The sequence below is a fragment of the Tiliqua scincoides genome, chromosome 2, assembly GCF_035046505.1.
Source record: "Tiliqua scincoides isolate rTilSci1 chromosome 2, rTilSci1.hap2, whole genome shotgun sequence".
Lineage (NCBI taxonomy): Eukaryota > Metazoa > Chordata > Lepidosauria > Squamata > Scincidae > Tiliqua > Tiliqua scincoides.
Window position 1 is genome coordinate 177,381,030 of NC_089822.1, and position 12,224 is coordinate 177,393,253.

At 44.9% G+C, this 12,224-nt stretch overlaps 1 protein-coding gene and 1 long non-coding RNA gene across 2 annotated transcripts in view; one reads left to right on the forward strand and one right to left on the reverse strand.

Annotated features, from left to right (window-relative positions):
* Nucleotides 1–3,272, forward strand: part of LOC136640053 (uncharacterized) — a 30,869-nt gene extending 27,597 nt beyond the window's left edge. Inside the window, exon 3 of the long non-coding RNA XR_010793753.1 lies at nt 3,140–3,272. This is a non-coding gene — a long non-coding RNA (uncharacterized lncRNA). The remainder of the gene's footprint in view (nt 1–3,139) is intronic.
* AFAP1L1 (actin filament associated protein 1 like 1) overlaps nt 1–12,224 on the reverse strand; it is an 84,537-nt gene that overhangs the window by 26,287 nt on the left and 46,026 nt on the right. Inside the window, exon 2 of the mRNA XM_066614868.1 lies at nt 4,153–4,281. Coding sequence (XP_066470965.1) covers nt 4,153–4,281 — 129 coding nt within the window. The remainder of the gene's footprint in view (nt 1–4,152; nt 4,282–12,224) is intronic.

Consider the following 12,224-nt stretch of genomic DNA (forward strand, 5'->3'; position numbering starts at 1 on the left):
CAGAGGATTCTGGGAAATCCAGCAGGGTATATGATATGGATATTGTGGATTGATGGTAGAATACCATCTCTACATGTTATGGTTTAGGACAGTGATTTTCAAACTTTTTGGGAGATTTACTCCCAAAAAGTAAGTCTTTGCTGGGAAGAGGTGAGGCCAGTGATGCAATCTCCAGGATGTTGCTGGGGGGGGGGTGGTGGTGGTGCTTTACCTTACTTTCCACAGAGTTAGGGCTACAGCAGGCAGGCTCTAAGAGGTGCAGGAGGCCCTGCGCAACCCTCTGGAGGCTTGGAATCCTCAAGCTTGGAAACGGAGTGATCGCAAAGCACCTCCTGCAAACAGGAAGTGCTTAGTGATTGCTCTGTTTGAAGATTCCAAGCCTTGGAGAGCCCTGCAGAGGGCTCCCTGCACTTCCTGGAGCCTGCTGCAGCCCTACCTCCATGGAAAGTAAGGAAATGTACCCCCTTGCATCCCTTAGTGATGCAATCCTGAGGATCGTGTCATTGCCTCTTCCCTTTTCCCGCCCCTTAAAGGGATGGAGGAAGCTTTACACAAGCTGGTGGGTCACAATCCTCCAGTTTGAGAATCACTGGTTGAGTTTTGGTCTTCATCTACTACCAACGCCAACTCTTAATGTCATAGAAACCTTGTCTTACTGGTCCCAGACAACTAGGTGCAGCTTCTGCTGTGCTGTCCCATCTCTCTGAGAGAAAACGCTCCATAAAATGGCTTTGCACCATAATGGCTGAGGTTTGGTCCCATCTACTACAAGTAGACAGTCCAGAAGATCATCTAGGATTGATCTGAGGGGTTTCATTATATCTCTACCTAGACAGAGAGGACCCTAAAGCATACTCAACCTTCTTCTACAGATGCACATTTTAGATGTTCAGTAGCACTGAGATTGCAGATGCGCAGGAAAATGTCCCTGCCATTACTGATGTTATTGACCACCTTATCCAATCCTAATAGGCTTCCAAGGAATCAAAAACTTCTCCGGATAACAGTTTGAATACTGCTCTTGTAGGCAAATGATGATGATGCAGAGACACAAGTGTTCCCTTCCTACAGGACTTTGAATTCCACACCTGCAAGAGGGATCTGAAGGCCTTAGGAGTGGACCTCAACAAGTGGGAAACCCTGGCCTCTGAGCAGCCCGCTTGGAGGCAGGCTGTGCAGCATGGCCTTTCCCAGTTTGAAGAGATACTTGGCCAACAGTCTGAGGCTAAGAGCCAAAGAAGGAAGGCCCATAGCCGTGGAGACAGACCAGAGACAGACTGTACTTGCTCCCAGTGTGGAAGGGATTGTCACTCCCGGATTGGCCTTTTCAGCCACACTAGACGCTGTTCCAGAACCACCTTTCAGAGCGCGATACCATAGTCTTTGAGACTGAAGGTTGCCAATAATAATAAACTCCTTGAGAGAGGTATTCTGTTCCAGTCCTGTTCCACCAAGTAATCTACTCTGAAGTAAGTCCTATTGTGATCAATGGGGCTTACTCTCAGGAAAGTGTGGGTAGGATTGCAGCCTGTGAGCCCAATCCTATGCATGTCTACTCAGAAGTAAGTCCCATAGTGGTCAATAGAGCTTACTCTGTAGTCAGCCTGCAATAACAACCCCCCCCCCCCCCAAAAAAAAAAGAATCAGTGAGATCTTCAGCCCTCCCCAGTGCCCAGTTTAAAGTTCTTCTATTTCAGGCATATCCATTTAAAGACCCACCTGGCTTTGCAAGTGCAAAATAGAAAACTTTCCCCTTACCAGCTCAAGCCTTTTTGTTCTTCTTAGTGGGGGGGGGGGGCTGCCTTCTGGAGCACTCCAGCTCTATTGGATTGGGACCATTCTGGTGTCCTCACATTCCCCTTTGCCTGGCCTGACCACCAGCCAAGGCACATCTGCCTACTCACAAGTAAACGTGACCGTGAGGCTGCTTTGCTTTCCATAGGGCTCCATAGACTGGGAGGGAGGGACCTCCCTCTCGGGTGTTTTTGGGGGCTGCATTCAATGGATGAGGACCATTCTGACATCCTTGGAGTCCTCTCAGCCTACCCTTTCTGATGGACTCATGCAAGTTTGCCTACTCATGAGTAAACACAGCCACGTGGCTTTGTTTAGGGCTCAATAGACACAGCTGGGAAGGAGGCAAGGACCTCCTCCCTTTTGTGTTTTTGGGGGCTGCATTCATTGGATGGGGACCATTCTGGTGTTGCTGGATTCCTCTCAGCCTGCCCTTTCTGATGGACTATGGCAAGTACACCCATTTGCGAGTAAACGAATGATACAGCTCACTTTCACTTTCCATAGGGATCCATGCATTTTTTCTTTCCTTTTTTTGGCCATAGCGTTTGAAGGAAAGGAGCTATTTCAATTCTGTTTTTTGAATTGCATTCCACATCCAACAGTGTATGGCAAGACAGGGTAGCTCCTAATGCTGCGATTTTAGTGCGTCCTCCCTCAGGGCACTTCACCTGCCCGGCGTGTCACCCGGTGCAACCCGCACCCACTGCACCCCCACTAGAGATGCCAGTGGAGAAGCCACCTTCTCTTTTCAGATGTGGCCATTCCACTGAGACATTTGAGGAGATGCAGAGTAACATCAGTATTCTGGGTGCCATAGAAGGATGACTAAGAGGCTTCCTGATCAAGGAATATGAGAAATTTGCCCTTCCCATGGAAAACCCCTCTCAGCAGAAATCAGCAAGCAGGAAGGCTACTGGAACACACATTTCCACAGGAAACACAGAAAGTTCCTGCCAAGTGACAGCTGCATGGCTAAATATCACTATTCCCTCTGCCTGGGGGCTCAAGAGCTACAGGTGTCTGTTGCTCCGACATACATACATGCACTCTGTATGATAATGGCATTTAACTGAGAACACTGTTCCCAGGAGAGGGAATGGGGTTGTTGCAGAATTAACCACCTAAAGGTAAATCTGCTAAAACAGAAGATATGGAGTAATAAAGACTGAGAGTGGAGGAACTTCTGCCTCCAAGAGCCTGCCATTTCACCTGCCATGCACAGAGAGCGATCATAAATATTAAGAAAGTTCATGTGTATCCATAGGGCTCACATAAATCAAAAAGCAGAACAGTCAGCTCTTGCCAGCTATTGTTTAATGCTCATTTTTCTCTGTTCCTCAAGGTCAGCTAGAGGACTCAGCTTGTATGGACTGCTCCACCAGAGGGAGTGATGCACCTTCACGATTCTGAAAAGGGTCAAATATTCAGTGCTATGAAATATGTCTGTGGGTCAGGCTAGAAGTGATGTCAGACACACAAGAGAGTATTTGTATTGAATATAAAACAAGGAAAGAGGATGGGGAAAAAGTAGAATTATTTAGCTTTGTGTGTGTGTGTGTGGGGGGGGGGGGTTATCATTCTCTGAAAGAGGCAGAATTGGTTATGTTCTACCTGCAACACTGCAGGGTCTAATTATTACACCTGCTCCTGAGAGTTCACTTGCTAGGGCTGAACTAGATGTGAAGTGGGAAATCTGTGAACAAGGTCTCTCAAGGAAAAAAAAAATAACAGTCATGTAAGGAGTGATCTTGATCAGAACTGTGGGACTAGGAGAGTGGAGCTTTAGTCCTTTTCCTGCAACATTTTTCCAGATCCAGAATTATCCTCCTTCAAGCAGCTACTTAACCTGCTGGGGAAACCACACAAACATCCTTACTTTTCATTTGCTGCCATGACTTATGTTGTGTAGTAGCTAGGAAATTAGAAGATTCACCATCAGTTACCTAGGATCTCATAGACAGAATGTCTTCTAACCATTTTTCAAGGATAGAGTTCAGAAAGGTGGTTTCTCAGATAGCTTTTGTGCATAGATATCCTTTAGGTACAAAACCAGGATCTTCTTAAAAGGACAAGAAAGATGCCCAGCTAAGCACAGAATCTATAGCTGTCACATTGAAGGTGAAGAACCAGGATATTGTTATAGTCCACTCCACTCATCTCATTCCCCTCAAGATAAAACAGAAAAATACTGCACAGACATGACTGGGAATGTGTCACAACCCAGCAGGTGAGAAACAGAGCTTTCTTGGCATAAAAGATACCTAAGCTTTAAGAATAACACAAAGCAAAAAACAAAAGTGGGGGGAGGGTAGAGTTTATATGGAAAGTTACCAATGACAGAGAGGGTTTCCTGACCTGTGGAGGGCTGTAGTTTCTGCAAGATGTTTGAAACAGCTGTTTTCTTCTCCATGGTGGTGGTGCTCAAGTATTCATGGTCCAAGAGCTTGAGAAGTATGTTCAGCTCAGGAAGGAGCTGATCCAGCACTGTGGGCAGAAAACAAGAGCACAGAGTCAGAGGCCAGCTGCTTCCATCCACAACATATAGATTTGAAAAGATGGGTCCGATTAGGATTTGAAGCAAGCGGGAGAAGAGAAAAGACACAGTGACAAATTCTGTGAAACCTGGATTGAGTTGCCAGTCTTTATCCAGAGAAGATGCATATCTCTATCAGACGCATGGTTGCAGCAACTGGAATTCCAGCCCTATTTTTCACCAGCAGGACTTTGACCTGAGGTCATCTCCCACCAGCTGCAGCAAGAAGAATTTTGATTTTGCCACAAGGCAGGCAGGAAAAAGGTTGGACAGCCAGACTGCTGCATAAAGAGGGCAGGAGAGGCAGCAGCTGCAGGATTGCTCAGTGGATTTAGAAGTACTGGCACCATTTCTGGGGAAAGGTCTGTTAACTTTGTTGCTGGGATATATAAAAGATGCTAGAAAGACCAAGAACAGAGATACTTTTACAAGATACACAAAATATTAAGAAAGCCAAGAGCAACTGAAAATATGCAACCACAAAAGTATATTTGGGGTCCTGGAAAAAGACAGAAAATTCTAGAGGCTCCATCTTCAACAGACCAGAGAACTTATTCCACAGTTATTAAAGCAAGTCAACATTTTCACCTATGTCGATGACCTTTTTTTACATATTCTAAATATGGTGAGGAAGAAGAGATCAAGAGCTGTTTGTTGTGAAAAAATAAAGTTCAGTTCTAATACTCATGGCAGGTCCTGGCTCCTCTTACTGGAAGGGAAAACCTCAAGTGATCTACAGAAGTAGCTGCCCTCAGGTGAAGAAAAAATTATTGCTGATTCTCTTGGATAGTAAATTATGAGTTCATTACCTCAGGATAGTACATATAGTATGAAAATGCACCTCAAGTTTCCCTGCTTCCACAAAAATGGCACTCCTACCCACAAATGGCAGAAAGATTTCTAGGACTGTTTCCTGGGACAATCCTAGTCCGATGGCCCAATCGTAAGGAACTCCCCGCGTGGTGAAGCAGCGGTGGTAGCACAGCTTCTGCTGTATCTGATGGGGGCGTTTTGGCTGCTTGATGTCTCTTCAGGGTAAGCCCCAGCAGCTGCTGTGGGTCAACTCAGGCCTGCATTATCTCAATCACTGGTGAAAGTCCAAGCTGATCCATTAAGGCCAGAGAGTCCTAAACCCTCTAGGAGAATTTGGGACCTCAAAACTGTTTGCAGGGGAGGGAAGGAGGCAGCGCCAGCACTCCCATGACTGTACTGGTGCCAGGGGAAAAAGGGCTTGTTTAACACTTACCAGGAGTTATTCTTGCCAACAGAATGTTGGAGGGAGCCAACAGACCCGTCTGCAGGCCTTCCTGCACCTCAGAAATGCTGCAGATCATTATTTTTACCCACTTCCAATTTTCAGTCGAAAAGCGGAAGTGGGTGAAATCTTGATCCACACCCTCTGGAGGGCAACAGCAACTCGCAGTAAGTGTTATTTTTTCCTGGTGCCAGCATGATCACGGGAGTGCTGGTGCCACTGTCATCATCACCCAGTCCCTTAATGGGGCAATGATTGAGCTTCCGTGGCTGGGCCGTTGTGACAGCCCAGTTTGGAAAGCTCTGATTAAGGTGGATCAGGCCCAGGAAGGGGGTTAGAATTTGGTATTCACTGCTGCTGCGGAACCTGGCCCCTTTCTGGGCCTGATCCACCCTCCTCCCCAGCCCTGTCACTGACTCATTCTACCTCCCCCCTCCTCCCACCCTATTCCACCCATGGGATTACCTGCTCCAGTGGTTTTTGCAGATCCACTCATACAGCTTTACCATAGCCAACTCTTGCAGAACATGTGTTCCACCAGCTGGGCAGCTATAAGAGCACTGCTTTGCTTTTCAAAGTTTTATATAGAACTAGTCTTTATATACAATTAGCCATTTATCTGCTCCATACTATTTTATCAGAACCTCTGATGTGAAGGAGCAGGAAAAGAGTTCCCAAAAATAATCCTTTGATTGTGCCTTTTAGATAAACTGGCATATTCACTGTCCCTCCCACTTTACAGCTCCGCCCACTTGGATCCTTTAAAATGATTCTATTATTATTATTATTAAACTTTCCTGAAGTACTTTCCATGGCTTAACATGACAGGCAATCTTGAATCACTGACTGGAAAAGACAGAAGTAACTTCACATGCCCTCTTAGCAAAGTCCACTTGTTCTCTCACACAGCCTGTGGGAACAACACACAAGTTACAGCACAATAAAGTTACCCAATATTAAACTACACATTTTCCAAAATGTCCTGTCTCATGTAGTGACAGTTTATGGAGGGATGTAATTTCAGACAAAGAAAAAGGAGGAAGAAGCTACAATTAAAATTTCTTAAGCATCCCAGCTCAACTTGTTTTGACTTGACACCCAGCTGCAGAGAAGGGTGTTGTTTAGGAAGCTGCCTCATCCCCAGTCTTACTTAAAGCTCATCTCTCCCATGACGGCTTAGAAATGCATCTTCTCTCCACCCCCTGATTCTTTTACTAGGCTTCAGTTTTTGGTAGAGTTGTTTATGAACTCTGGCAATAACATTCAGAAAGAGAAAACTTCAGAAGTAGTTTTCAGACATCCCTTTTCTAGGCAACGAGATTGAGGGTAAAATCCTGAAGGTGCCCTCGGCGTGCCGGCCAAAGAGTGTTGCAAAAGTGCCGTAAGGCACTTCTGCGAAGACACAAGAGGAGAGAGGCCAGTAAACAGACATGCGCTGGCTACCCCAAGTTGCCCCAGGCCCTGCAAAGCCGGAGGAGGGATAGGTTTGCACCAGCCATTCTATGGGAGCGGAACAGAGGTGTTCCAGAGTGGAGGAAAGGCAGGCAGTGCACAGGCCTGTAGGTGGACCATGGTTAAGCAGGGGATGGGGCCAGGATCCGGCACCTGTGCTGAATCCTAACCCTTGTCCCAGGCAGCCTGGAGCAGCTCTGGGCTGCTTGGCTCTGTGCCATCTCTTGATGCTGCTGCACCATCATTGGGGCTGCTGTGGCATTACCCAGGGTAAGGGAAAGGGTCTGCGCTGGTGCCAGCTCAGCGCCAGTTTTCACTGAGACAATGCCAGTCAGAGGCCCACCACATGCAGCAAGGGATGAACTCTGGGTGGCGGAGAGGCGAGTCTGGGCAGGAGGAGGCCTTCTGGGGTGAAGGGAAGGCGGGGTGTGGGAGGGAGTGGTGGGACTGGTGGAGCTCTGCCAGAGCAGACTTAAGAAGCCCCATTGTAGGGCCTGTTCCCTTGCCCAGGAGAAGGGGACGAATGTTCCGTTTCCCCAAGGTGCCACTGGCTGTTGCTTGGTATGCTTAGGGTGCAGCTGTTGCCATTTTGGCGCACCTGCTCCTCTGGGGACTAGGCAGCTTCGGATCGGGCTGTAAGAGTTCTGGTATAAGCTCCAATACATGTAAATGAGAGCTGACTCATGCTGGCTTTTTATTGGTTCCCTGCCACGTCATAACAACACCTCATTAGCTCTTGGAACAATCAGTCTCATTGGTTCATTTTGAGTTAAAGAAATTCACTTTTTGTAACATAAGGCAGGTGTGTTTTCCTTTTCTTGTTTCTTGGCTATAACGTTTGATTGACATCTCTCTATTCTATGTTGTTTGTTTCATTGCATTCAGCATGAAATTGCTCATCGAATGATATATAACATGATGGTATTATTCAAAAATACCAAGATTTTAACATTTTTTTGGCAGTAGTAATGTCATCCCCACTGTCTGTGACCCTGTGGAGACTGCACCCCCAGTGATGCCACTGGGCAGGGAGGAGGGCAGCTCGGGAAGCAGCAAGTTTGGAGGCGGCAGCAGCAGTCACCGAATCCTAACCCCCCTCCTGGCCCCAATCTCCTGACCTAGGTCTATGCAGACTTGCACCAGCGATAACACTGGTGCATGTCCAAATAGACCCGGCAGGTTGGCAGGAGCTTACCCCAGGGGAAGGCAACAAATGTTTCCTTCCCTTAGGAAGGCCTCTGGAGGTTGAAACTCCACTGTGGGATACAGTGAGTGCCTCAATGGTGTCACTGCATCACTGTGCAGGGAGTTAGTTAGGATTGGGCTGTTCAACTAATCATGTAAAGAGAAGGAGTTGCAAGGTCATACAACTGTGGTAGAAATCCTTTCAAACTACTACAGCATTTGGGGGGGGCAAATTTTGTTGTAAAACAGTTCAGGGGAAAGCCCCCTGGTCTGGATGTTCATCAGGACCCCACAACTGCCAGTAAAAAAAATACCCGCAAAGAAAGATGGCAACATGATAATGCATTTTATAATGTCACATCTAATTTCACCTTAAGGTTTCCATAGGCAGTGTTCACACACTGTTTCATGCCTACCCTCTGCAACCCTTAAATCTAGAAACATCTTTTAAAAAAGAGATTTTGGGGGATACTGAATTCTGACAACCAATATGAAATTCCACACTTGTTCAGTGCTGCTGAAGAATTATGGGACACACATAGCCTTGTTCCATTTTCCATTTCAGTTCCTATCTGGGACCCTTCAGGCTCCAGCTGTTGCTCACATTCAGAAATGGAATGCCAGGATGGGGACAGCAAGGAAGAACAAGAGGCCGAGGAATCCCCCCTAAGCACAGTCACTCTTACAAACAGAGCTCTTCTCAACTCAGCAGACTTCATCCTGTCATATCCCCCACCACACTACTTTAGGTGGGTGATAGTATATAAATTACCCACTCCAGTCTAATGAGCAGCTAGCTGTTTGCTTAATGATCTCTGGATGCATTATAAGCAATTCACTTTGAGTATCTGAATAGCTCAGCAACAAGATATCCACATTCTTCTTTCATATCTCTTGAACTGGAGCAATGGGCCAGATGCTCATTATATCAGATTAGCTAAATAGATCTTAGCAAGCTTGCTGAAGTGCACAGTGAATGAGGGAAAACATTCTTTTGCCATAGCCCTGACAAGGATCACGTCCTGAAGCTGATGTAGGGGATATCATTTGGAGATCGCATTTTCATCAGGACTGTGTTGTGGGGTGAAATGAATAAATATACCCTTCCTAAGGTCCGGATCCCCCACAGCTTCTATTTAAACTTCAAATAAAAAAAAAAATACCAAACATGCAGGGTAAAACTATGCATTAGCATGCAGTTTGGCCCTAAGAAAAGGAAGCTTAAAGCACTCCATCCTGGCCAATTTGCATGCAATTTTTTACGGTGTATAACACACCACCAGCTTGCACAATCCACCCCAATATCATGTCCTGTCTTAATCTGTGCTCTGTTTGGTTTTTTTTAATACATCATAAATTCAAGTTGAAAGACAGAACATGTATGCCAATCTTAGTGTGACACCTTTGAGCACAAGGGATTGTTATTTTAAAACATACAAACATTTGTTACAACTTTAGACTAATGCCATGTTGTATCTTCCATATCTCATTAGGTTAAAAACAAAAGTAATTTTAAAATCCAGTTGTTCACCCATTCATCTAATGATTTATATTCACTAAGAAAGACTTCTTTTCACAGTTTGGCATTTGTTTGTGCTTAATGTATCCATGCCAACTTACTTACACATCCCTATATTTCCTTCCTCCTGTCAGTTTTGCACATCCACTCGCCATTTCAGTTCTAGCAGTGGTTTAACCATATCACACACAAGTTTGGTGTGATCTAGAAAAGAAAAGGATACATAAACCTTGGAAGAATTCTGCTAGGTCAGACCAAAGACCTGCATTCTGTTTCTCACAGTGGGAGAGGCAAGTAGGCAGCCCAGAAGCAGGATATGAAACCACCAGTGCAAGGACGGCGCACACACTACTACCCCCCTACAAAGTGTAGAGGTTAGTGCAATTAGGGGAAGAGGAAGGCTGAACATCATGCAAATAGAATACAGTATACTAGGTTCATGGAACATGCTGTAGGGGACATTGATGAACAGTGGTCAGTATAATGCTGACAATTCTTAAACAGATACAGTAGCATAGCTAGGTAGGGGCTGGGGGTCCATTTCCCCCTTCCCTGTTGCAGAGTGGTGGTTTTCTGCTGTCTTCACTGGGGGAGTGACAGCCCCCACTTTTTGGTGCACAGAAGCACCACAAAATAATCCCCCCTACCTATCCTGGCTCCCGTACATCTCCAAATGGAGCCATTTCTGCATCTGCAGAGGGGTTGTCTGCACAGACAGGGGGGTGTCAGCATATGTCCCCCCCAGCTATGCTATTGAACAGACATGTTGCTACACAGTTTTAAGATTCAACCATTAGAAATGCCATTTCACACCTAAGGTGTACATGTAGGCAGATTATTAGCTGGTAGGGGGGAAAAGCACACTTCTCTGTAAAATGGAAGGATGTGAAGTCCATCTTAAGGGATTGTTATAAGGCACTGGACCTTAAGATGAGGATCTTTAAAAAGTTAAGGGACTGTTCATCCAAAATGAAGCATGTGAAATCCTTTTGGTTTCAAAGGGAGAAAGAAGTACTATAGTACTATACTATAGTATAGGTGAGTAGATACTCGCCTAGATATAGATATCTAGTATAGTATAGTAGCATAGTATAGTAGTATCGTACTACTACTACAGTAGTAGAATAGTATACTATAATATATAGTATAGTAGTATACTATATAGTTTAGTATAGTACTATACTAGTATAGTAGTATACTATAGTAGTATAGTAGTATATATATAGTAGTATATAGTATAGTATAGATATAGATATCTAGTATGTAGATATAGTATAGGTGAGTAGATAATATACTATACTATACTATAGCCTATAGTACTAAAATTTTTGCCAAGTTATCAAGCTCCAATTATCACTTCGCCTTATCTCCAGGTCAATCAGAAGCCAGAGCCTTTCGACTCAGAAAAGTTTCATTTCTCAAGCCTAAGGCAGGCACCTAAGAAATCCTTTCTACAGCAACTGGGAAATTCCAGCCAAAGTTAACCTTTTTTTTCTCCTTCCTTCTGCTGCAGCCTGGTTCTGCTTTGCAAATGCTTGCAAAGCAGGCCTGTTCTTTGAAACACCAGGATGGGATCCTTTCCATTTGAAGCAAAGTCCCAGGCTACAATTCAGTGCGCCACTATTTAAGAATAACACCCATGGAAAGCAGTGGGTCTACTTCTGAGTAAAAAGGGTTGCAAATATCTCATCTCTCTGCTGTGAATAGAATTGCACACTCTCAGTTATGTGTTATGAGTTGTATGCTGTATGTAGAGCTTCTGGCTTAACACACCAGACACCTTAAAGGTGGATTTGATTCATGGTTCTCCTGCAGGGGTTCCCAATCTTTTTCACTTGCATATCCCTTGGCAGCCCATTTCCATAAATTGTACCCTTCATGTTGGCAAAATGTCTGTAATTAATAATACAAGCCCTCATCTCCTCTCTATGAAAGCCCAGACTTTATGTATTCATCACATATTTTCTCTTTTCATCTGTTTGAAGAACAGAAGGCTCTTCCTTTGCACTGTTTAGCACCAGAAGTGTGCCGAGAAATTCTGGGTGATTGATCACTTTCCCTATTATTTGCAGCTTTTTTACTGTGCTGGTTTTCAGTCACTGGTTCATACATGAATTGATGACCAAAAACTAGCTATTGGTGGGGCTTTCACAGCCAACTAGCTACCTCCCTTCCTGCATTGCTGGGCCTTGCAAGACATTCCTGTCTTGCAGGGCATTCTGGAGCATGACCCGCCTTATTCTGCCATTATTCCATTCTTTTTCAAGTACCCCTAAAGGTCCTGTTGAGTGTCCCTGGGAGTACATGAATACCAGGTTGGGAACCACTGTTTTACTGGTATGTAGTTTACAGTGCACTTACTCTGATAGTGTTTACAAAAAGGTGGTGAAGACCAGAATTTAAAAAAGAATAAAAATGTATCTTATGATCTTTTACTATGTTTTCAATAAATTAGAGACTACCATTCTTAGGTAACAATTAGT